The sequence below is a fragment of the Notolepis coatsorum genome (assembly GCF_963971535.1).
Source record: "Notolepis coatsorum genome assembly, chromosome: 2".
NCBI lineage: Eukaryota > Metazoa > Chordata > Actinopteri > Aulopiformes > Paralepididae > Notolepis > Notolepis coatsorum.
Genome location: NC_140166.1, coordinates 198,254,860 through 198,280,529, shown reverse-complemented (window position 1 = coordinate 198,280,529; position 25,670 = coordinate 198,254,860). Strand labels below are relative to the sequence as shown.

General features: G+C 45.8%; 1 protein-coding gene across 1 annotated transcript in view; it reads right to left on the bottom strand.

Annotated features, from left to right (window-relative positions):
* LOC311224108 (disintegrin and metalloproteinase domain-containing protein 10) overlaps window positions 1-25,670 on the bottom strand; it is a 101,289-nt gene that overhangs the window by 37,905 nt on the left and 37,714 nt on the right. Inside the window, exons 5-8 of the mRNA XM_084308935.1 lie at window positions 21,328-21,419; window positions 17,924-18,046; window positions 8,894-8,986; window positions 8,278-8,446 (exon numbers count right to left, since the gene is read on the bottom strand). Of these exons, the coding sequence (XP_084165061.1) occupies window positions 8,278-8,446; window positions 8,894-8,986; window positions 17,924-18,046; window positions 21,328-21,419 (477 nt within the window). The remainder of the gene's footprint in view (window positions 1-8,277; window positions 8,447-8,893; window positions 8,987-17,923; window positions 18,047-21,327; window positions 21,420-25,670) is intronic.

Below are 25,670 nucleotides of genomic sequence, written 5' to 3'. Positions count from 1 at the left end.
CAATTAATATAACACCAAATAAAGCTGTCAGGTTTGGAACCCATAGGTTTATGCATATTTATCCTTGTTTCATTTAGTCCTGCTTACTGAAATATGACAAATGTGTTTTGACTGGTAACTACAAAAAAAAAAGGATATCCAGGATTCCCAGGATAAAGTGGGCTTCTATTCTAAACACCTTGTTTTAGGGAAAAATATGAATTCCTATTGCCTACAGCTGGCTATTTCATATTGCATAGTTTCTTCTTTTAGATTGTATATACTATGAGCCAAGTAGGCATATTCAGGTCTGAATAAGTACATTGACAAAGAACTTGGTTTTTAATGTCATAACAAAACATCCTAGGATTGTAATGCCTGGTATACTGATAATAATGAGTGTTACAAATATCTTCAGCTGAGAAATAAGTATATATCCTTAGCTGAGAAGTATTTGCTAACATGTTCAGCTGAGGCATGATGCCTGCAGAGGAGACCAGAGGGGAAGGCAGCTTTGGAAATCATTCAGGAATGTTAATTGGGGACTTCACTCACATGTCGCTGTAGGTCTCCCAAACCAAACGAGCCCCTAGATAAAAGGCTTGCTCTGAGAGCTATTCGACACCAAATGCAGTATTTATTTGTACTAGCTGTATCAAATAGAAATATTGATCTGCTTTATTTTAGATCTGCATCATCTTTTCTTTGAGTTCGCTGTGCACCTCAACACTGCTAAAACGGCCATTTTGTGAGGTTTTGTCCGCTGCTCACCTACTCGCTCTGTTCCTTTAAGCCTACTCGCTCTGTTCCTTTAAGCCTACTCGCTCTGTTCCTTTAGTTTTCTGTTAATCAATTGCATTCTCCTCACCTCACTAGCCCCCACCCTCGCGTTCGTTTGCTCTTCAGCAACCACACCCTTGGACTACCTGTCATTATGTGTTTGATTGGTCTGGTGCCGAACACACACTTCTAGTTTCAAGTATCAATTACCTTCACGCACCTGATGTGCATTCTAATTAGTTCCCCTGTGGGCTTTAAGTACCTCGCTCTCCCCTCAGTTCCTGTCGGGTCGTCCCGTATCATTCCGTATCATATCTCTATCACCAAGACTCCTTCGGGAGTTTCTCTGTCTGTTATGCTGCTTTCATCTCCGGCGTGAGATGCACTCTAGCCTTCGCCTCCTGTCTCCGTTTGCCGGGAAGGAGACACTGGACTGCGCTCTCTAAACTTCCACGGGAGGTATTCCAGTGTTCCACTTCAGACCTCCGCGCAGCAGACGTCCAGACGCGCATCCAGACCTCCGCGCAGCAGACGCGCTCTTCACTCCAGACGCGCATCGCTTCCTAATACTCTACGGGAGGATGCGTCTCTCCGAGCCAGGCGCGCTCTTCCGCGCAGACGCGCATCCAGACCTCCGCGCAGCAGACGCGCTCTTCACTCCAGACGCGCATCGCTTCCTAATACTCTACGGGAGGATGCGTCTCTCCGAGCCGGCGCGCTCTTCCGCGCAGACGCGCTCTTCACTCCAGACGCGCATTCAGACGCACTCCAGATGCGTCCTCCGTACCGGCGCGTACTCCAAGCAGACGCGCACCACTCAGACCTCCGCGCCAGATGCGCCCTCCGTACCGGCGCGTACTCCAAGCAGTCGCGCACCACTCAGACCTCCGCGCCAGATGCGCCCTCCGTACCGGCGCTTACTCCAAGCAGTCGCGCACCACTCAGACCTCCGCTTGGACAACCCGTTTCCCCGTGGCGACGCGCTCGCCCTGTTGATCCTGCTCTCTTTACGCACAGCGCCTGGGTGAGTTTTTTATGACTGTCTTTGATCCTATTCGTTTTTCGTGTGTTTTAAGACACTGAAGATATCCTGCTTTTTGTCAGACTGTCACTCACCCAGCATCAGCTTTTTGGATTGTTCATTGGGATAATATTTGGCCTTATCATCGCTCACTGTGTGTTTACACACCGAAGATATTATCACTTGGATTTGTATTTGGGACTTCGCTCACAGTGTTATTTGCACCGAAGATTCTATCACGTGGATTTGTGTTTGGGACGTTACTCACAGTGTGTATATACACCGAAGATTCAGTCACTTGGATTACTCTGTTTTTGGGACAAGTCACTACTCCTGTCACCTGCTCTGTTCCCAACTGTACTCTGAGCTAACCCGTTCCCTCTCTCCCTCTCGGTCCCGTTTACCACCTCGGAGATCTGCCGAGAGAAATCTGCAGAGCGGCTCTGACGTCCACCGTCTGCTTCCCCAGACTAACCATCCCGGGAGAAGCTGCAGAGCAGCACCATTTCTTCTAATGCCTGTATCCCAGGCCTTGTCTGTTTTTCTCTGTCCCTGTAAGCAGCTCCAGCCCTCGCCCTGTTCCAGGGCCTTACCCTGTTTTCTCTAGTCCTCCCTGTCCCCAGCCCGCCTCCGCGGGCCTCTGTCCCTGTTTCCCCACTCTAGTCCTCCTAGTCCCCCCTGTCCCCAGCCCGCCTCCGCGGGCCTCTGTCCCTGTTTCCCCACCCTAGTCATCCTAGTCCTCCCTGTCTAGTCCTCCTAGTCCTCCCTGTCCAGTCTTCCTAGTCCTCCTAGTCATCCCTGTCCAGTCCTCCTAGTCCTCCCAGTTCCTGCCCTTGTCCCTTGCCCTGTCCTGTTTCCCTTAGCCTTCCCCTTAGCCAGCTCGCCTCTTAAAGGCACTGTGCCTTTTCCCTTTCTTGTTATCCAGTAATTTGTGTTCTCCCTTAAAGGGACAGTGCCGTTTTCTGTGTGTTTCAATAAATGCCCAGTTCTTGGCTTACTCTCATACCTGTCTTGTGTTGTGCGATTGGGGTCGGTTACAAACCATAACAGTACGACCCGACCAATCGACGACCCCAGCCAGCACAGACGGTGTGGTTGAGTTTGCCTTTTTTTTTGTTTTTCCCTCTAGTTCCCCTGTTAGCTCCCCTGTTAGCTTGTTAGACTCCCCTGTTTGCTTCCCTGTTAGCCTCGTTAGCTCCCCTGCAGCTTGTTAGGCCTCTACTACCAGCATGGCCCCAGTCTGCTAGCTTATCCCCGGCTGTTAGCACAGCCTCTATGTTAATGCAGCCCTTGCAGCTGGCATAGGCCCTGTAGCTAGCCATGCCCAGGCAGCTAACCCGGTCCCTCTGCATGGCCTCCACTTTTTGTGTAGTTTTCCCACTGCAAGGACTGCCCTTTCAGCTAGCAAGGTCAGTTTTCCCACTGCTAGGACTGCCCTTTCAGCTAGCAAGGTCAGTTTTCCCACTGCTAGGACTGCCCTTTCAGCTAGCAATGTCAGTTTTCTCCCACTGCTAGGACTGCCCTTTCAGCTAGCAAGGTCAGTTTTCCCACTGCTAGGACTGCCCTTTCAGCTAGCAAGGTCAGTTTTCCCACTGCTAGGACTGCCCTTTCAGCTAGCAAGGTCAGTTTTTCTCACACTGCTAGGACTGCCGCTTCAGCTAGCAAGGTCAGTTTGCCCCACTGCTAGGACTGCCCCTTCAGCTAGCAAGGTCAGTTTTCTCCCACTGCTAGGACTGCCCCTTCAGCTAGCAAGGTCAGTTTTCTCCCACTGCTAGGACTGCCCTTTCAGCTAGCAAGGTCAGGTTGCTCCCACTGCTAGGACTGCCCCTTCAGCTAGCAGGGTCAGTTTTCTCTCACTGCTAGGACTGCCCCTTCAGCTAGCAAGGTCAGTTCCCCACAGCTAGGACTGTCCTTCCAGCTAGCTTGTTCTCTCATGCTGGTCCAGCCCTGTCTGCCAGCCTAGCTCCGGCAGCTAGCGCAGCCTCTATGTTAATGTAGCAGTACAGCTAGCATAGGCCCTGTAGCTATCAGTGCCCTGGCAGCTACCCTTTCCCTCTGCTAGCCCCTTCCCTGTTCCCCTCTCCAGTGCCCCTGTTCCAGCCCTGTCTGCTAGCCTAGCTCCGGCAGCTAGCGCAGCCTCTATGTTAATGTAGCAGTACAGCTAGCATAGGCCCTGTAGCTATCAGTGCCCTGGCAGCTACCCTTTCCCTCTGCTAGCCCCTTCCCTGTTCCCCTCTCCGGTGCCCCTGTTCCAGCCCTGTCTGCTAGCCTAGCTCCGGCAGCTAGCGCAGCCTCCTTGTTAATGTAGCAGTACAGCTAGCATGGGCCCTGTAGCTATCTGTGCCCTGGCAGCTGCCCTTTCCCTCTGCTAGTCCCTTCCCGGTGCTCCTCTAGTTACCCCTCAGCTCCTTTAGTTACCCCTCAGCTACCATGGTTACCCCTCGGCTCCTCTAGTTACCCCTCAGCTCCTCTAGTTACCCCTCAGCTCCTCTGGTTACCCCTCTGCTACCCGGGTTACCCCTCAGCTCCCCTGTTCCTTTGCTAGCCCCACTTTGTTGTGGCTTCCCCTGCTGGCTTGGCCCAGTACTTTTTGTTTGTTGCCTTGTTTTGTCCCCTGCCACTCTGTCTGTATTTTTGGGTCGCCGGGTGGCTCCCGTGGAGGGGGGGGTACTGTGAGGTTTTGTCCGCTGCTCACCTACTCGCTCTGTTCCTTTAAGCCTACTCGCTCTGTTCCTTTAAGCCTACTCGCTCTGTTCCTTTAGTTTTTCCAGTATTTATTTGTACTAGCTGTATCAAATAGAAATATTGATCTGCTTTATTTTAGATCTGCATCATCTTTTCTTTGAGTTCGCTGTGCACCTCAACACTGCTAAAACGGCCATTTTGTGAGGTTTTGTCCGCTGCTCACCTACTCGCTCTGTTCCTTTAAGCCTACTCGCTCTGTTCCTTTAAGCCTACTCGCTCTGTTCCTTTAGTTTTCTGTTAATCAATTGCATTCTCCTCACCTCACTAGCCCCCACCCTCGCGTTCGTTTGCTCTTCAGCAACCACACCCTTGGACTACCTGTCATTATGTGTTTGATTGGTCTGGTGCCGAACACACACTTCTAGTTTCAAGTATCAATTACCTTCACGCACCTGATGTGCATTCTAATTAGTTCCCCTGTGGGCTTTAAGTACCTCGCTCTCCCCTCAGTTCCTGTCGGGTCGTCCCGTATCATTCCGTATCATATCTCTATCACCAAGACTCCTTCGGGAGTTTCTCTGTCTGTTATGCTGCTTTCATCTCCGGCGTGAGATGCACTCTAGCCTTCGCCTCCTGTCTCCGTTTGCCGGGAAGGAGACACTGGACTGCGCTCTCTAAACTTCCACGGGAGGTATTCCAGTGTTCCACTTCAGACCTCCGCGCAGCAGACGTCCAGACGCGCATCCAGACCTCCGCGCAGCAGACGCGCTCTTCACTCCAGACGCGCATCGCTTCCTAATACTCTACGGGAGGATGCGTCTCTCCGAGCCAGGCGCGCTCTTCCGCGCAGACGCGCATCCAGACCTCCGCGCAGCAGACGCGCTCTTCACTCCAGACGCGCATCGCTTCCTAATACTCTACGGGAGGATGCGTCTCTCCGAGCCGGCGCGCTCTTCCGCGCAGACGCGCTCTTCACTCCAGACGCGCATTCAGACGCACTCCAGATGCGTCCTCCGTACCGGCGCGTACTCCAAGCAGACGCGCACCACTCAGACCTCCGCGCCAGATGCGCCCTCCGTACCGGCGCGTACTCCAAGCAGTCGCGCACCACTCAGACCTCCGCGCCAGATGCGCCCTCCGTACCGGCGCTTACTCCAAGCAGTCGCGCACCACTCAGACCTCCGCTTGGACAACCCGTTTCCCCGTGGCGACGCGCTCGCCCTGTTGATCCTGCTCTCTTTACGCACAGCGCCTGGGTGAGTTTTTTATGACTGTCTTTGATCCTATTCGTTTTTCGTGTGTTTTAAGACACTGAAGATATCCTGCTTTTTGTCAGACTGTCACTCACCCAGCATCAGCTTTTTGGATTGTTCATTGGGATAATATTTGGCCTTATCATCGCTCACTGTGTGTTTACACACCGAAGATATTATCACTTGGATTTGTATTTGGGACTTCGCTCACAGTGTTATTTGCACCGAAGATTCTATCACGTGGATTTGTGTTTGGGACGTTACTCACAGTGTGTATATACACAGAAGATTCAGTCACTTGGATTACTCTGTTTTTGGGACAAGTCACTACTCCTGTCACCTGCTCTGTTCCCAACTGTACTCTGAGCTAACCCGCTCCCTCTCTCCCTCTCGGTCCCGTTTACCACCTCGGAGATCTGCCGAGAGAAATCTGCAGAGCGGCTCTGACGTCCACCGTCTGCTTCCCCAGACTAACCATCCCGGGAGAAGCTGCAGAGCAGCACCATTTCTTCTAATGCCTGTATCCCAGGCCTTGTCTGTTTTTCTCTGTCCCTGTAAGCAGCTCCAGCCCTCGCCCTGTTCCAGGGCCTTACCCTGTTTTCTCTAGTCCTCCCTGTCCCCAGCCAGCCTCCGCGGGCCTCTGTCCCTGTTTCCCCACTCTAGTCCTCCTAGTCCCCCCTGTCCCCAGCCCGCCTCCGCGGGCCTCTGTCCCTGTTTCCCCACCCTAGTCATCCTAGTCCTCCCTGTCTAGTCCTCCTAGTCCTCCCTGTCCAGTCTTCCTAGTCCTCCTAGTCATCCCTGTCCAGTCCTCCTAGTCCTCCCAGTTCCTGCCCTTGTCCCTTGCCCTGTCCTGTTTCCCTTAGCCTTCCCCTTAGCCAGCTCGCCTCTTAAAGGCACTGTGCCTTTTCCCTTTCTTGTTATCCAGTAATTTGTGTTCTCCCTTAAAGGGACAGTGCCGTTTTCTGTGTGTTTCAATAAATGCCCAGTTCTTGGCTTACTCTCATACCTGTCTTGTGTTGTGCGATTGGGGTCGGTTACAAACCATAACACATTTCCTCTGAAACACTGTCAATGTCAAATATTCCAAGTGGCCTCGTATTTTCATCTGACTTGGAAGCTCTCCTGTGCATGTTGCGTGCAGACCAGGCTGCAGAAACAAATTAGTGGGGGGGCATAAAATGTTCTCGGGGGGGCACAATGGTTTTTCAACACAGGTTCCCTTTTATACGTTTCAGCTGGGACAGCGGCGCTGTGGCTTGCTTGGCGTTGCCCACGGTGCTGAACTAAACAGCAGAGAGGCAATTGAAAAATCTAATTTCTCTATCTTAAGAACATTCACTTATACAAAAACAGACTGAACGGATATATATAACAGACCTGCTGGGGCAGCAGACTGAGAGCAGGGGACACAGACAGGCTGGATAAGATGGTCAGGAAGGCCAGTAGCGTGGTTAGGGTGTAGCTGGACGCCCTAGCGAGGGTGGGGGAGAGGAGGAGCCTTGCTAAGCTCCAGGCCATCAGGGAAAACCCCTCCCACCCACTATACACAGACTTGGCTGACAGGAGGAGCATGTATTGTTATAGGCTCACACTACCTAAATGCAGCACTGAACGGCACAGGAAGTCCTTCATTCCGACAGCCATCAGACTATACAATGCATCACTGTGCCTCACTGCATAACTGAGCACAGAGTGACAGTTACCATCTTCCTGGACTCTTACTTTTTAAACAGCACTGTGCAATATTACACCTACTGTAGACTTCAGTATATTTTTACTGTATTTATTTACTGTATCTTTTATTCTATTTTTATTCTATTTCATTTTATTATATTCTTAGGCCATTTGTTTTGTTATTCTTATTCGTGACTTGTTCTGTCTAAATGTTTAATGTTGAGTGATTTGGAGTGTCAAATTTCCCTCAGGATAATACATTTCTATTCTATTCTATTCTATATCTTTGAAAAGTCTCCATTTATTCAACACTTCTGAATTCACTGACAAACTGAACTGAACTGACAAAAATAAAGTGCATATAAAAGCAAACAAAATTCCTCCACACCATCATTAGTAGAGCGGCAAGCGGCGTTTGGGGACAGAGTGAAATCTTCTTAAAACACTGCCCCTCCACTCATTCCTGAACTTTTTTGTTAAGTCCTTCTCAAATGCCAACTGAATTAAATTGGCCTTGCGTCGATGAAGCATACTAAGGCGATGTTCTGTAAAGATGTTCTTGAGGGTAGAAAACGAATTCTCACAGAGTGCTGTGCTAGCTTCAGTAGTGTTGTTGTTGACATCAGTGCCCACTAGGGCTAAGCATTTCGATAGTCTACTTTGATTAAAAAAAAAAAAAAAAAAAAAAAAACTCAGGGTGGGCACAGCTGACTCAGTGGGCGGGCCAGGCCCCCCAATGCCCGCCCATGGCGCCGGGTCTGGTTGCGTGTGTGTGTGTGTGTGTGTGTGTGTGTGTGTGTGTGTGTGTGTGTGCGTGCGTGCGTGCGTGTGTGTGTGTGTGTGCGTGCGCACGTGCATGTGTGAGTGTGTGCATGTGCATCTCACCAGCCTTGCCCTCCCAGGCCAGGCCCAACACTCCACTGTAGTCTCTGTTTGTGAGCAGGTAGGACAGACAGTAATTCCCCCAGTCAGTCTCAGAGTACAGACTGAGCAGCTTCTCTGGGCCGATGAAGGGACGATGCAGGGGGTTCTTCTTATCTCTCTCCGTGATCACCTGTGGGGGGGGAGAGAGAGAGAGAGAGAGAGAGAGAGAGAGAGAGAGAGAGAGAGAGAGAGAGAGAGAGAGAGAGAGAGAGAGAGAGAGAGGTCCTGGGTTGAAAAGGTTTAGGATTGCTCCCTCTGTGACTGACCCAGGGGTTCTGTCTGGAATATAATATAATATAAAACAACCTTTCAATAAGGAACAAAGTGTCCACAGAAGACATAATTTATAGGCAGGACACCTGAGACTAGTACATTATCACCATATTAGGCTTTTACAAGAAGCTTTCTGTTCTATTCAGTCTAATGGGAGAAGGGAAGATTGTGAGCCATAAAGGGATGTACCATGTTAAAGCCGGGATTACTAGATGTATGGAGATGTTAATGGATCTGAGGTAGTTCGTGCAGTTAGCTAAGCGTTGTGACAATGTTATCATTGTTGATATGCTGACTATCTTACACTGAGGGATTTCACTCTGAAGTTGATCAGCTTGATTCCGTCGAAGTCCACCTTGTCGTAGATGTCGTTCACCGCTCGCATGTAGGAGGCAACCTGGGAGGAGAGAGAAGACAGCCCATCGTGTCGTCCATAAACACTCGTATTCTCCAAGATCCATTGAGTTGGTACTGTAAATTCATGACTGTACTGTTAGTAAATTCATGACTGTACTGTTAGTTCATAACTGTACTATAAATTCATGACTGTACTGTTAGTTCATAACTGTATAATATGACCAACATGGCGGCATCTGCTTTCATATCATACACCCGACAATATCTTTTGGACGTTGGATTACAACAATCTGACAATGTTATCGGATCACAGACTAACCCTAACCCATCAACAACTCTCCCCCAACCACTCACCCCTCCTTCTCTGATGAGCTCAATAACTTGTATGCCCACTTTGACAGGGACAACCAGGAGGCACCCACCAAGGCTGCTCTCCATGCTGACCTCCCCCACTGACCTGTGTACCGCACTGAGTAGGACTAACGCACGTAAGGCAGCTGGCCCTGATGGCATCCCTGGTCTTGTGCTCAGGAACAGCTGACGAGGTCTTAACTGACATCTTGTGACAGACACCTATCACGTGCCCGTGCCAAAACACTCCTCTGCCAATGACTTCCACCCAGCTGCACTCACCCCCATTATCAGGAAGTGCTTCGAGAGGCTGAACACCGGCGTACCACAATGCTGTGTGCCAAGCCCTTGTGGTAAATTCCCACAGACTTTCTACAATAATTTGAGGTTATTGTAGTACAATACAATGAGATTGATTATCTGGAAGGAGGAGAAAGGGATCATACTTGATAGAATTGTTGACTTAAGCAGATGAGGAATAAACGTGTACGCCAGACAAACCAGAACTGTAGTTCAACTCAGCATTTATTTGCTCAGAGCCAGGGAACCAAGGTGAATAGGACAAAAGATTATCAGAGAACATCAACAGGGCTGTCTGTGTACAGAAATATCACAATCAGGTTTGCATCTCAAACCTCAATAATGTACATAAAACAGTCACTCGTTAACATAATTTGAACATACATAGTTTACTGTAGGCCCCTTTTTTATATGAGTAAGCCTGGTTTCTAAGATAAGTATTACATTCTATTTTAACCAACCAAGGGTCCATGAGTTACTCACATAAAAAGCAGCACAGTCTCTCTCTCGTGGAAGGAGCGGTGGAGCCCAACAGACCCCCTGGGGTTGTGTCTGGTCTGAGGGCTCCCGAATTACCATTTAGGGCCCTCCTATATACTATAATTTCTAGCCAATAATAGAATTCAGTTCACTATTACAGTTGATCCAATCAGGCGTCTCCTGTGGGCGATCTTTTGTGGGGGCTGGCAGCCCCCCCCCCTTGGGTTGTGGCGACGTGATGGGACAGAGATAGAGGGGGCCCGTCGGTGGCCCACGTCCGTGTGGTCCCCCGCTGAGCACAGAGGGGTTCTGCTGGTGGCCCCCGTCCGTGTGGTCGCGGTGTTGGGTCTTGTCTCACGAGGGGGGTGTGACATGATGTCCTCTGGTGGGGGGGTGTGAATACGCTTTGACCCTTTGGGCCTTATTACCATACAGTACTAATCTGATCACATTAGGTGTGACCTTTATCTATTTAGCCCTGCAACCACTTCTGCTAACCAGTATACAAGGTTATTTATGAAATTCAACTCAATATTTACCACACCCTCTTCTTGAAACAGTCCAACACATCACAGGTACATCATTCCCTGCAATTGAGTCTACCCATCACAAACGGTAAATGTACAAATGTAAATGTAAATGTAAATGTAAACAGTGTCTGAGGAAGGCTCGCAAGGACACCTCAATCCCAATCATGGACTGTTTGCCCTCCTCCCCTCTGGAAGGCGCTACAGGAATCTCTGCTTCAAGTCAAGCAGACTCAGGAACAGCTTCTTTCCCTCAGCTGTACATTAGAGGGGGTTGGATGGGGTGGGGGAGTGGGGGGGAATGCTAGTAACATGTCTTATGCTAGTAACATATAGTAATATATAGCTACTTGTCCTATGAATTTGGATGTTGAACTCCAACCCACATACAGTATCAGACCAAAACAAAAAATTTAAACAAAGTGCAATACCAAGAGGGGGGCCTTTTGGCTAGAGGTCGCTGTTCAACGGCATTACAGATTCTACCATTGGAATGTCTTTGGTTTGAACTTTGTGTGTCGTCTCTGTGTGGATGAGAGCCAGCTGTGGCCCACACTGTGTCCCGGGCTGGACCTCAGTGCAATAAGCATCATGACAGTGATTTAATGGCCAGTCTGCTGGTGCTGATACCATATCAACTCTGAATTCTGAACTGCATTGCCGCTACCCTAGGCTCTGTTACCCATACTGTATGAATTTTGAAGTCTGTTGCCTATACTCAATTTATCACTGTCTACAACTGCCCTACATTGTAATAATAGAAATCATAATAATCACAACTACCTACCTCCTGCTAGTCTACCCAATAATGTACAATAATGCTGTATATAATGTACATATACATTTATATATTTATAAAACTAAAAGTAGAATAACTTCAAAGGAAAGAATGGACCGCACACTCCTCAGGACTGGTTTTTAATTTTTTTTATTGCACAGCGCGTTTCGCTTCTGCTTCCTCAGGTGCTATTTATATATTTATATTTACCGCATTTATATATCCATATATTCATGTCTGAATATACCAGTATATAATCCTTTCTATATATGTACTTATACACGTGCATACAGTATAACCCATATAACTTTGTATGATAGCATGTACAATAATGCTGTGTATAGCATTTACGTATATATTTATTCTTACTGTATATACTATATATATGTACCTAGTACTGTTACTAGTTATGCTGCTGGCCAGTATGACTTACTACCATAGTGGCTTTATACCTGTATCACTGTACATATTAATACTACAACTCTGTACATACATCTAATTAGCACTATTACTCAGTAGTACTCATTTATATATTTTATATCTGGTTAAATCACCTGTACATTGTATATTACTATTGCACTTTACTGTTACATTTGCACTCTGGTTGGATGCCAAACTTGTTTTTGTTGTACTGTACTTGTGCTGTATAATGACAATACATTTGACAGTCAGGTCTAGACAATCAGGGGTAACACTTTATAATAACACTCAGTTATAAGACCTTTATAAGGTATTTGTAGATAATGTAGATAACTAATCATGAACAAATAATTTATATACATTCGTAAATTATTATTAAATCATTTATAACTATATTTGTATAACATTTACAGATTAGTTCTACATTATTTATAACTCATTATCAACATTGTTTGTACTTGATTTTTTCATCATTAAATAATGTTGTTTAATGTGTAGTAACACATTTGTAGATGCTTTGAAAAATGGATGAAAAAACGACTATACTGTACCTCCATTTATTTGTTCATGTTCAACAAATGATTTGTTAAGACATTCAAAAAACATCTATAAATCATAATCATAATCATTTGCAGATTGTGTGCCCTAATCTGAAGTGAAGCCTATTCATCATTAACAAATGTCTAATACAGTTAATTATTTGTTTACTTTTTCATCACCTGTTACAAATGTTCTAGACAGCTTTCGGATACACCCTTCTTTGTGACATCAAAGAGTGAAGGAATTAGGACTATAGATAAATGCAATTTTATTAACATATAAAATACATCCTTGCGGTCCCCTTAAATATGCGTACCTACTGTACTATTCCCCCAAACCACTACAAAGCTGGGTAGTAAGTGCCATGGACAAGTGTACCAGTGCAAATGGACCAGTGTTCCAACTCGCTCTTGGCTGAATCTTGTTTTGGGTGGTGATATAAAAACACCTGCATCATAGCAGGCTCAGGATGGGAAAAGTAGTCTACAGCCTGTTCCTCCCTGTCTCTCTCCTCCACAACCTGGCTTGACTAGACATAAGGAGAGAGAGAGATGATTACAATTAACTGGTACATTCAGGTAATCCACAAAGCCCACTCAGTGAATTGTCAGTGTACTGGCCACACTCTCAGATGGGCACGTGCACGGCTGGACTGGTAATCTGGCATACCGGGCATTTTCCCGGTGGGCCGACACACCTTGGGGCCAATATCATTTGATTTATAAAATGTTTAAAAAAAAGTTTGGTCAACGACCGGCCAATAAAGCCGCTCAGAGGCTCGCAGGGAGGTAGTGTGTGTGCAATGCCATGATGACGATGCTGATGATTAATTCAATTAATGTCGATAATAATATGATAACATACTCGTAACGCTATCATAAAGTGAGACCGTCAACTACTGCTGGTGGTCTCTCAGTCAGTCAATGTCAAATAGCGCAGCATAAGCTATTGACATTGTTTTTGTAGCTTAGCTGTAACTGTAGCATAGTTCCCTAATACAGGCGCAACTCTGGCTGACTATTCTAACGTTAACTAGCTAACGTTATTTTGACAGCATCACATTGGCTAAGCTCAGGTTGATGTGAGTGACCTAGGTCCATATCGTATCATGATAATATTATTAAAATCATTAGGATAAGGGTTCCCTTGATAAAGATGAACGAAAAGGCTGTATATTATACAACACCTGTAGCTCAACTGCAACTGCAAAAACTGCTCAACTTATTTTCAGCCAGGTATGGTGGTAACTATTAGGATATATGGTATGGATTACTTACTGTTATTACTATCTGTGGTAGCTCTCCACCTACCCACCTACTGTATTTTTTTCACGTGGTAGTTGGTAGGCACATTAGCTGTAGGTAAAATTCCCCAAACAAACAAGCACACCATTGATTTAATTGCCATATAAATCAGATACAAAGAAACTATGACTCCTCTCTGAACATGAATATAAAAGAAAAAGGTGATCTATTAACTGTGTAAACCTTATGCAATATTCATCATTGATATTTGGATACTTGAAATCTGTATGAACTGAGTAGTTAGGATCAAATTAAATAAGATGGAATAGCTCCATGCATTAATTGAATAAACAACTATTTTCTCATTACCAGTATCGTATTGTTTAAATTGTAAAAAAATTTGCACATCTTTGTCAGGGAATTCCAACAATTCTGGACCTGAATGTACCAGTTAATTGTAATCATCTCTCTCTCTCCTTATGTCTAGTCAAGCCAGGTTGTGGAGGAGAGAGACAAGGAGGAAAAGGCTGTAGACTACTTTGCCCGTCCTGAGCCTGCTATGATGCAGGTGTTTTTATATCACCACCCAAAACAAGATTCAGCCAAGAGCGAGTGAGTACACTGGTCCATTTGCACTGGTACACTTGTCCATGGCACTTACTACCCAGCTTTGTAGTGGTTTGGGGGAATAGAATGAATGAATGAATGAAAACTTTATTTAACAGATTGCAGAATGGGTACAAATACAATACAGTACGGCTCAATACACACAATTGTTAAGGGGATGCAGACCAGAGAAAGACGTTTGTCTTGTTTACATCAGGGTCCCCCATTTTCAATTCATAGTGACATTTATGACATACACAACATACATGACATCATGACATTTATGGCATAGGGACATACATGACATACAGCCAGGTATATAGTACTGTTACATTTGTGACATACATACGGTGGGGAGGAGACTGTCTATTAGGAGGGGGTGGGGTGGGGCGGTTTGGACATTTACGGTGTCCAGTTTCTAATTGCAGCCTCCCGTAGGTGCTCTTTTAGAGCGGTTTTGAATGTGGGTAGGGATTCACATTCCTTTACAGCTTTGGGTAGGGCGTTCCACATTGATGTGGCATAATTGCGAAACGTGTTTAGTCCCTTGTTTAAGCCGAATCTGGGTTTAACATGATTTGTTGAGCTTCCTCTGGTGTTGTGGTCGTGGTATTCACTGACCTTTGGGAAGTATTTTGACATGTACATGGGTACCATAGTCATATAGTGTATCTTGTAGACCAGGCCCATTGCAAGTACAGTATTACAATACAATTGCATAGTACAGTAGGTACGCATATTTAAGGGGACCGCAAGGATGGTCTACTGGTGGGTGGTGTCCGACCGTTTGTGGGGAGCCGGTCTGGGCCAAAAATGCCAGGGCAGATTTTTTTTGTCCCAGTCCAGCCCTGGGCACGTGTGAACCAGTCACATGCAATGGTCTGAATAGAGTGGCATTTCTGCTCCTCTAGAGGACAGTGAAGCCTGCCTCTGAATTTCCATGGCTGTAAATATTGACACCATGGAGGCCGGACACAGAGGCCTTCCCTCACACTGAAGCAGGTCCGCGGTGACTGGCGGCAACATTCACTGTATTTACACTCACAGATCACATCACCACTTAACAATGAGGGTACAACAAAGGGTTGGCCCGAGACCAGGAAAATACATAAATATAATATGTTTGGGGTGGAAAGAATGTGACAAGGGGGGTCAGGAGAGGTGAACAGTGAGATGAGGAGAGGAAAAGCAAGAGGACGTTGTAAATAGGGATACTGTCACGATCCAGCGGCTCCTGTGTCTCCTGTGTCTCCCCTACCTTTCTCCTGTCTGTCCCTGTCTGTGTGTTAGCTGAGGGGAGCAGCTTCCTGGCAATCAACTCATTCCACTCACCTGCTCAACAACCACACCTGTCAGCCATCTTCTCATCAGCCCTGCAGTACATCTACCCCGGTTCTTCAGTCACTCTTTGTCAGATAGTTAACTCAGCTACTTGGTAATGACATGTCAGGCCTCTCTTTAGAAATATTACTCTACAGATTTTTTGGTCAGTTTCTCCTGTGTTTTTGTGCTTCTTCTGTCTCAGGATCACCACTGTCTGCCTGCCTGCCTTCTCTGATACAGACTCACCACCTCCAACCGTCCCCCGTTTTTTTAAATAAACATATCTTCTATATTACTACAGTGTCCGCCTATGGCCTGCATCTTGGGTCCACAGTCCTGGTCTTGACAGATACTGCCATTAGAAACGGTCAGAGCTGAATGACCCCACGACCCAAGAAGAGCCTAAATTAAAGCATCACAATTCTAACATAGGTCTAAATTCTAAAAGGTAAGTAAATACAGCCTCAAAGAGAAAACAAGATAAAGCATAGTGTAGATAGTAGTTTTAGGAACAAACTGCACGTGGCTCATATGCTGTCAATTATTTTGGTCTAAATGAATGTGATCTCATTAAATAGGATTAAGCAGCTGTATTGTTATTTCCCATAACACTTGGAATGTAATATCAACGTTGGTTCTCAGCTGGCTAATGTCCTTCTCTTAGGTTATAGAGAGCTATACTAAGTTAGGTGCATTATTTCACCAGATTCCCAATTTCACGACGGCACAGCTAATGTGACCCTTGTGCCTGATGGCAAATGCTTTGTTCAGTTCTGGTTAGTTTCCACACAGACTGGCCATTAAATCACTGTCATGATGCTTATTGCACTGAGGTCCAGCCCGGGACACAGTGTGGGCCACAGCTGGCTCTCATCCACACAGAGACGACACACAAAGTTCAAACCAAAGAAGTTCCAATGGTAGAATCTGTAATGCCGTCAAACAGCGACCTCTAGCCAAAAGGCCCCCCTCTTGGTATTGCACTTTGTTTACATGTTTTGTTTTGGTCTGATACTGTATGTGGGTTGGAGTTCAACATCCAAATTCATAGGACATGTTACTAGCATTCCCCCCCCCCCATTCCCCCACTCCACCCCCTCTAATGTACACTTTCTTCCCCTTCGGATTTCAATTTTTTTTATGATGTTCTCTCTTTCTTACACAGTACCGTATATTTGTATGTCTTGTATGTCATAAATGTCTTGATGAATTGAAAATGGAGGACCATTTAATTTCATTCATATATGGATGATCTGTCTCTTTGGAAACTAATTGACAATTTGGCTTTTCAAAAGCTGTCTTTTCTTCACTAAATCTCAAACAGCATCTGTAATAACAAATAATATCTGTTAAGATCAAAGACAGAGGGCAGATGGTTAATTTCTTTTGACATTTTCTCAAGTAATAAACCAATTCAGAGTCAACTAAAATTTACATGAGAAAATCTTGAGAGGAAGTTGGATAATTGGGACCAACACAGCCCAAAGATAACATAGCATAGCCCCAGAGAGGGGACGTATATCTAGTTTATATTAAAGCTGGGTCTGAACTAGTAGTCAGAGAGAGGACACATCATTGCACTAACCTCTGACACCCATGGTAGTTTCTACAGCGCCAGTAATAACACTGGCCATGGCAGTGACTGTGGTCCTGCTACATACTGATGGTTGGACACTAGAAGAGGTCTGTAGGGTCCTATTGGAGGACAGGAAGGCAGCTAAACGTGGTTGAACTTGGTGCCACATGCAAAGTGGCAGCAGCCATCACACCTACTGTAGCATGCACCGTCTTGGCAAGATGCCAGGTAGCCACACGGGCCTGTGTGCTGTGAGAGTGTAACGGTATGCACCCTCTTCCCTAATCCTACTCTGTGCGATGCCATTGGTAGCTGTGTGCGTCTCTGGAGGACTTGGCAGTTGGCCATGAGGCTTCATTCGCCCAAGTAGCAGCAACAGCTTGGCTTTTTTATGAGCACTATTGTGGTTCTCTGCACATATGAATGCACTTACCCCAAAACAAATTGCTTGGCTCTGGAGAGCCATCAGATGGTTGACATCAAAGGAGAAAAGTTCCTAATTAAGTGAATATAAAACATTTATAAAGAGTAGCCTACTTGTGGGATTTCCATTCTCTTGTCATAGCTGCTAAACCAAGGCATATAACCAAAACATTAGCTTAACCATGTAACATCAACATATATCATAATAGGAACAGGAAGCATCCCTAAAAAAGGACTTCCATCTTCAGAAACACTAGCCTCAATATGGACATTTCAGGACAATATATAAACAATTTAAGCAGATGATTAAATATTACACAAATCAGAGTGTCCAGATGTTGACAGCAGGATGTACGTAGACATCAGAATACCTGGGACAGGTTTTTAAATACATCCGTCGACCAATCACCTGAGCCACAACAGCCTCAACAGTCCTGAACTTCTTGTAGTAGAGATGGTCGGCTTGGAGATGGAGCAGGCAGCTGGTCTTTGATTCGTCGACTGTCCTCCTGGACCGGCTCGATGGCGCCTCCTGTCGATGGGGTCACACAAGCATTCAGTAATGGAACAGCAATGGGGAACACGTCTGAATGAACGACTGGGTGAATGAGTGAATTGATTCATCTTTACTTGGCATGTGGGAACTCATTTAGCCCTCCTGAAGTGTGCCAATAATAATTGACATCAGATGAAGGCCTATGGTTATTAAAAGGAACAGGCCAACATTTGGGGAAATGTTTTTTGCTTTTGCTTATTGTATTCTCCAGAGAGAGACAAGAAGATAGATACCAGTTTCCTCTCTGTGCATTCAGTAGAAAGCTATCTGGCTGCACTTTAGCCTAGCTTAGCACAATGAATGGATTGTATATTATATGGTAACTCAGAACATTGTACATATGTCTATACCGAACACTGTGACCTCATTTTCTTCTTCTAAATTCATGCTATATTATGTTATTATGTTATTTGATACTATCTTGTCTAGCACAGTCTCTGGAGCGTAACAGTAAGAAGCATTTTGTATGAAAGTATTCTGTACTTCTGTATGACAACTATTAAAGAACTTGAACTTGAACTTGGACAGTGATGGGTAGCCCAATCATTGTCCAACTAACACCTCTCCCGAAGGCTACCTACAATCTCCACTTCCATTCATTGTGCTAAACTAGGCTAACGTGCAGCCAGAAAGCTTTCTACTGAATGCACAGAAAGAAAACTGGTATCTATCTTATTGTCTCTCTCTGGAGAAGACGGTAAGCTAATTTCCCCAAAAGTTGGTGTGTTCCTTTAACGGCTTGGTTGGTTTCTATATCAGAGTGTACTCCTCCTGAACGTATTGTAGTAGATATGGTCAGCATGAGGAGACTTTGGCTCCCCTGGTATAAGTAAACAGATTAAGCGGATTACAAATGAACATAAACATGCGTATAGAAATATGATTTAATGATGTCAGGGGTGTGGGGGTCTATGGCTGAAAGTGCTTGTCATCTTTGCTAGATCCTCATAGAGGGGGTGGGAGGGGTTCTCCTCATAGAGGGGGTGGGAGGGGTTCTCCTCTTGGCTAGCTCCTCATAGAGAGGGTGGGAGGGGTTCTCTAGCTCCTCATAGAGAGGGTTAGAGGGGTTCTCTAGCTCCGCATAGAGGGGGTGGGAGGGGTTCTCTAGCTCCTCATAGAGGGGGTGGGAGGGGTTCTCTAGCTCCTCATAGAGGGGGTGGGAGGGGTTCTCCTCTTGGCTAGCTCCTCATAGAGGGGGTGGGAGGGGTTCTCTAGCTCCTCATAGAGGGGGTGGGAGGGGTTCTCCGGGATAGCGTCCAGCTTCTTTCTCGTCCTCCTTTCCACAACCACCTCTAGATTGTCCAGTATCAATCCTATGTGGACCCCGGGAAGAATACTGGCAACCTAAGTAGCAGTTAATGAGGTTCTAAACAAACAAACAAAGAAAACAAACAAACAAACAAACAATACTAGTCTACTGAAGACTAGACATCATTGATCATCACATCCATGTGTGACAGAGGTTAGGGACATTATTTCCCAGCAGGATAAAGAATGTGTGAGGCTTGAGAGAAACGGAATGGTGCCTTTAGACAGACCTTGCCTGGGATCAACAACATCTGTTTCAACCATTTCATGAACTCAGAACTGACAAAACACTGGAAATTATGTTTTGCAACTGTTTTGCTCATTTCAAACATGTATGTAAAAATGTACTCACAGCACGGCAATGGAACCTATCTCAAACCTCGCCCCCTCTTTTCTTGAACCTCCAATCACAAGTGTTGCTTCCCTCGGACGATTGGAAGCAACCGTTATGATGGGAGGATCAAGAAAAGAAGGAAGGGTTTGAGATGCACGCTACCATGTCCTCCCTCCTCACACGCCCTCCCTCCCCCCGCCTCTCTCTCTGCCGAAGACTGCGATTTTCTTTGAGAAAAAAGTGGAGCTGCTTCTCCCTTCCCCCGCCCATTCCAAATGCTGAATCAAGAACCTCATCTTTTACTTTGTCATCTTTCTCTCCCATTACAGACGCCGAGGCCTTGACAGTTGACACTGGTAATGTCGAACTTTCCCACTACATGCCAGCTGGACCCGACAGACCATAGCACCAGACATCCTCCCATTCCTAACTACAACCATCAACTCCTCCCTCAACTCAGGGGTGGTTCCAACCTCCCTAAAACAAGCCAGAGTTACACCGCTCATAAAAAAGAAGATCTCCAACCTACCAAAGTCAGCCCATGTTACCCCACTTCTTAGGGACCTGCACTGGCTCCCCATCGCTGCACAAATTCGCTTCAAGGTCCTCGACCTGGCATATCGCTCAGCGAAGGGAAAGGCCCCCTGCCTACCTCCGGTCAATGGTCTCTAACTACACACCCTCAAGACCCCTCTGCTCTACATCTTCTGGCCACCTCAGACCCACTCCTATCCGAGCCCCAGGAGGGTCATCAAAGAGAAGCCGCCTATTCTCGGTCCTTGCTCCACAATGGTGGAACAAACTTCCCACCACAGTTAGGACAGCCGAAACCCGACCAATCTTTCTGTCGACTAAAGACACACTTCTTCAATCAAGATCTGAAATTAAAAAAATAAAAAACGTCTCTTACTGTCCTCTACTATCATGCACTCTTCCTAATACTAACATGTCTCTACTACTATGCACTCAACACTGCAGCACTCAAGTTTCAACACTGATAGAGTTGTACTCTCTTACAGAACTTGTAACTTTAGATAGAAGCGTCAGCTGGGGCGCCAGGGTGGCGCACCACGTACAGCACTGCGGCACAGCACCCCCTCTATCCTCCCATACTTCCTCTCTCTCTGCCGAACTGCCCGGGAAAAAAACAATAAAATATGTACCAAAAACATAATATATTTTTTTTTAAGCGTCAGCTAAATGACAAAATGTAAATGTAATGTAAACAGGCTCAATGAAAGCTACGCGAATTAGTGCTTTAATGAATACGGAAAGTTATAAAGGATCAATTGAACATACTGGTGAACTCCCCATGGGAAATGGTGTTTGGTGTTTGAACCTAAACGACCCTATGGTTCAATGGTCCAATGGTTTTGCAGATGAGTACATTCTGAGAGGATATAAGGACAGAAACAGAAAGTAGGGCAGTGTGTTTGTACGTATACAGCATCTGTGTGTGTGTGCGTGCGTGCGTGCGTGCGTGCGTGCGTGCGTGCGTGCGTGCGTGCGTGTGTGTGTGTGTGTGTGTGTGCGTGCGTGTGCGTGTGTGTGTGTGTGTGTGCGTGTGCGTGTGTGCGTGTGTGTGTGTGTGTGTGATGTGTCTCAGCTGTCCCACCTCGTTGGGTCTGAGGCTCTGGGCAAGCTTCTGTAAGCGTTCTGCACCACAGAAGCTATCGGGGCTGGTTCTGCTTCCCATGTGAGGGAGACCTACATGGAGACAAAAATCAAAACACTTACATACTATACTGTAATGCAGCTGTTCAAAAAGTGAGGTTAATTTCACAAATATTTTCTTCACTAGAAGTTAGAATAGAATAGAAGTACTTTGTTCCCAAGGGAAATTCAGCACCACAGAACGCTCACAATGAACAAATAGGAGTACACATTCAGAGATATACATTCTAAAATATGTATATACATTCTAAAATATACAGTCCAAAAATATACAGTAATGTACAGTAAAATGTGAAATGTGCAGGAATTTACAGGAAGATATACAGGGATTTATACTGTTACTCTGTGCTCAGTGAGGCACAGTGAGGCGTTGTACAGTCTGAGGTTAATCTACCTCTCCACCTACAGTATAGACAGTTATGGAGTTCTGGATTAAATCATATGTAACAACAAATATATTTGTGGATGGGGGAGAGGGCTGGGACAAAATGGTATCTAATGGAGGTCCTTGACCAGTTACATATCAATTTGGGGTCCTTGACATGAAAAAGGTTGAGAAACAGTGCACTAATGTACCGTATATGTAATCTATGCAGACACTGAGACACACACAAACACACACATTCAAATATTAGAGGTTCAATATGCTTTTAAGATATCTATGGACACATAAGCGCACTGTCGTGAGTCTAAATGTAGGACGTCAACTACTACTCAAGAGGCTGAGGCTGCCTGACTTAACTCTTTGGACGCCAGACCCGATGATAGTCGGGTTAACTCGCCGATGCTTGTGCGCCAAACCCGAGTATAGTCGGGTTTTCATCGTAATTTATTTTATTTATACCGGCCGCATCCACCCAGGTGGCAGTAACGAGCACCCTTTGAAACATGATATCTTGGCCTGTGGGTCAGAAGTCTCCGGTCGGATTTCTATTGGTCGGGCAAGGGGACCGGTTGTCCCGATCGGATTGAGAAGCGTGAATTGCTCCCGGTGCATGATGTGTGGCGGATTATGTTGGCGACACGGTCGACACCAATACTGGGACTCGCGATCAGATAATTGGAATATTCTTTTTGGGGTACATCCTAGTGAAGGTAAGGCCTATATGGTATCAATCCTGCTGTGATCCAACCATGATTTTACGGCCCGGACAGGGCGTGAAAAGAGGACATGTCCGGGCAAAAGAGGACGTTTGGTCACCCTAAGCTAGTAGGGCAACATACCACTCAAAAAGAGGTGCTAGTAGGGCAATATACCACACAAAGAGAGGTGCTAGCTAGTAGGGCAATATACCACACAAAGAGAGGTGCTAGCTAGTAGGGCAATATACCACACAAAGAGAGGTGCTAGCTAATAGGGCAATATACCACACAAAGAGAGGTGCTAGCTAGTAGGGCTACATACCATTCAAAGAGAGGTGCTAGCTAGTAGGGCAATATACCACACAAAGAGAGGTGCTAGCTAGTAGGGCAATATACCACACAAAGAGAGGTGCTAGCTAGTAGGGCAATATACCACACAAAGAGAGGTGCTAGCTAGTAGGGCTGCATACCATTCAAACTCATAGAGAAGTGCGATTAGGGCAACATACCACTCAAAGAGAGGTGCTACTGTAGCTAGTAGGGCAACATAACATTCAAATTGTGAAGAATAGCCACACACTAATTTCTCCTTCTAGTGATAATTTATTTGACCAACGTTTGAGCTCATAGCCTTCTTCGAGACAACTGTGCCGCTGTTGACAATTTGGATGGATGCTTATGCTTATTGTTTTGTGTAGCACATGCTAAACCAAATCTCATCAGCTGTCTTTTCCATGCTCCTTCCTTGCAGCAGTGGCACTCGAAAGGCACCTTGAAATTGTACAATCCACTCTGCATTAAAAATAAAATGCCACCAGTTTTAAATGTTTTGTATTTTACTCTGCGTTTCCATCAGGGATGGGTGTCAGGAGAGACTGAGAAGGCGGAGGGGCAATGGAACGTTCATTTCTGACTGGACCAACTCGTCTTGCAGATTTCAGGGTCCTTGTAGAGATGTTTGATTGATTCATCCTTCTGTAGAGTATGCCAATGGTTCTGTATTATCTGTTTCAGTTTCTCAGACTTCTTAGTATATTTAGTAATGAATAGGCTGGATTTCATTTCCTTGCCTCCCTTTGTTTGAAAAAGCCAGCTCTCTTTTTCAATACGATCTTTTTGGTGGCATCTTCAATACATTTCCCCCCATATCCTCATGCTCTAAGTTTTTTTTGTCTCAGTCAGGTGGTGTTGAGAATTGTTTTTGAAAATCTGTTTAGTCTACAAAATTTACTTTTTAGTGGGAGTGGATGGTAACTGTCTGCTTTTAAAATGGTGTTATGGTCTGTTGGTTTGTCATAGAGATCAGTATATACGTCCATCCTCCATCATCTCCTTTATTGAACAACATGTCCAGGAAATAAAAAATTTTGTGATTAATTTCCATAGTAAATGATATGCTCCACTTCTCAGAAATACTATAGAAAATATTTCCAGAGTAGAATGCTTTTGTAGAAAGGGTTGTGTATTCCAAGAGAGCCACATATAAAGAGTCCATTGGCTCATAACCACAGTCTGCTTGAGGTCCAAGCCATAGGGGGCCATGTGGTGGTTCTTGTAATAGCTGTGGTTCTACTGAGACAACATCTATGTCTCTGATTTGCAACACCTCAGGGGATGCCGCCTCATGCAGCGTGATGGAATAATGGTGTAACTGCAGCCAAGGGAGGCATTTCTAATGCATAAATTGGCACAGAATGTCACATTTGCAAATCCTCAGCATTCCATGGAGTGACTCAGGGGGAAACAGTATCTCAGTTTGCAACACATTAGGTTCATTCATGGCCTGGGCCTCGCACAGTAAACATTAATTTAGCATTTTGGCAATACTAGGTATGATCAAATATCTATTTGATGAAAATATACTTATACCTGTTGATTACAACATGGCCCTTAATGTTCAGCCACAAACATCCCACAGACAAGGTGCCTCCCTTCACTGGTGTTTTTTTTCCCGAGTTAGGAGTTAGTTCCGGCATCCCAGAGCCACCCACCCTCCATATAATCCACTTGCAGTGCTCCCACTAGCTCTCGTACTAGTGAGTGCTGGTCCCTGACAGCTCTGCAGGGGCCAAGCTAGTCAATCACCACACTGCCCAATCAACCTGTTCTCTGTCACCATTATCTATTGTTTATGCACACAGAGAAAACGTTAGGCAGGCAGAGCAGAACAGAGTTCAGTCATCTGCTCCGCCTAGGCCTCCTGGCCCGCCCGCACAGACACGTCATCTTTTCATTAGTCGTAATGGCCGTCGGTTCCTCGGGGGGTACCTAACTGAAAACTATTTGTGAGGCTTCCTGCCGAGCTCGAGTGTGTTTGAGGTTATTGTGAAGCGGGAAGGTGTCCTAATCTTGAAACAATCTGAGGAAACATGCCCTCCATAGCCTCCCCCATGTATGCTGAGCGCCAAGCCCATTACTTTTGTTCCTGTTACATCCTTAAAATATTTCCCAGTCCAGTCTGGTATTGTTTGGTATGGGTGATGATAATATGGCTCTGCCCAGTTTTGTCATCTGGGGCCCACATGGTCTGACACAGACACGCACGTTGTAACGTCCCACCGGTCCATGGACTGTTCTCCCCTGCTCTACCTCTCCCCGTCCCTGTATGTGTTTCTCATCTCTCTGTCCCTTAGTGTTCTTTCCCTTCTCTCTCTTGCTCTCTCTCTATCCCCCCTTCTCTCTCTTGCTCTTCTTCATGTTCCCCTGTTAGTCTAGTGTTACTCTTCTTGTCTTGTATTAGGTTAACTGTTTAGTCTTAGTCTTTGTAGTTACTGTCTGTTATTAGGCTCTCTGTTTAGTGTCTGTAGCCTGCTTGTTTTGTCCCAGTGTCTAGTGTTTGTCTTGTCGTCCATAGTTGTAGTTCCTTGTGTTAATTAATTATAATAATTCATTACATTTATATAGCGCTTTTCTAGACACTGCGCTCCCCACAATGTAGGGTGGAAATTGCCTCCTTCACCACCACTGATAGCACCCAACCTTGGGCTACGCAAGCGCAATGGCTGCCATACACTGGCACCAGGCACACATCACACTACGCAATGGCTGAACAGCTCAGGAGACAGGGATTGATACCAGCCAATTAAGGGGAAGGGATGATTAGGTGGCCTTGATGTCAGAGACCTGATTGGGAATTTGGCCAGGAACGTTGCGGGGAACCCCCTACTCTTTGCGATTTAGCGTCTCATCCGAAGGACAAAA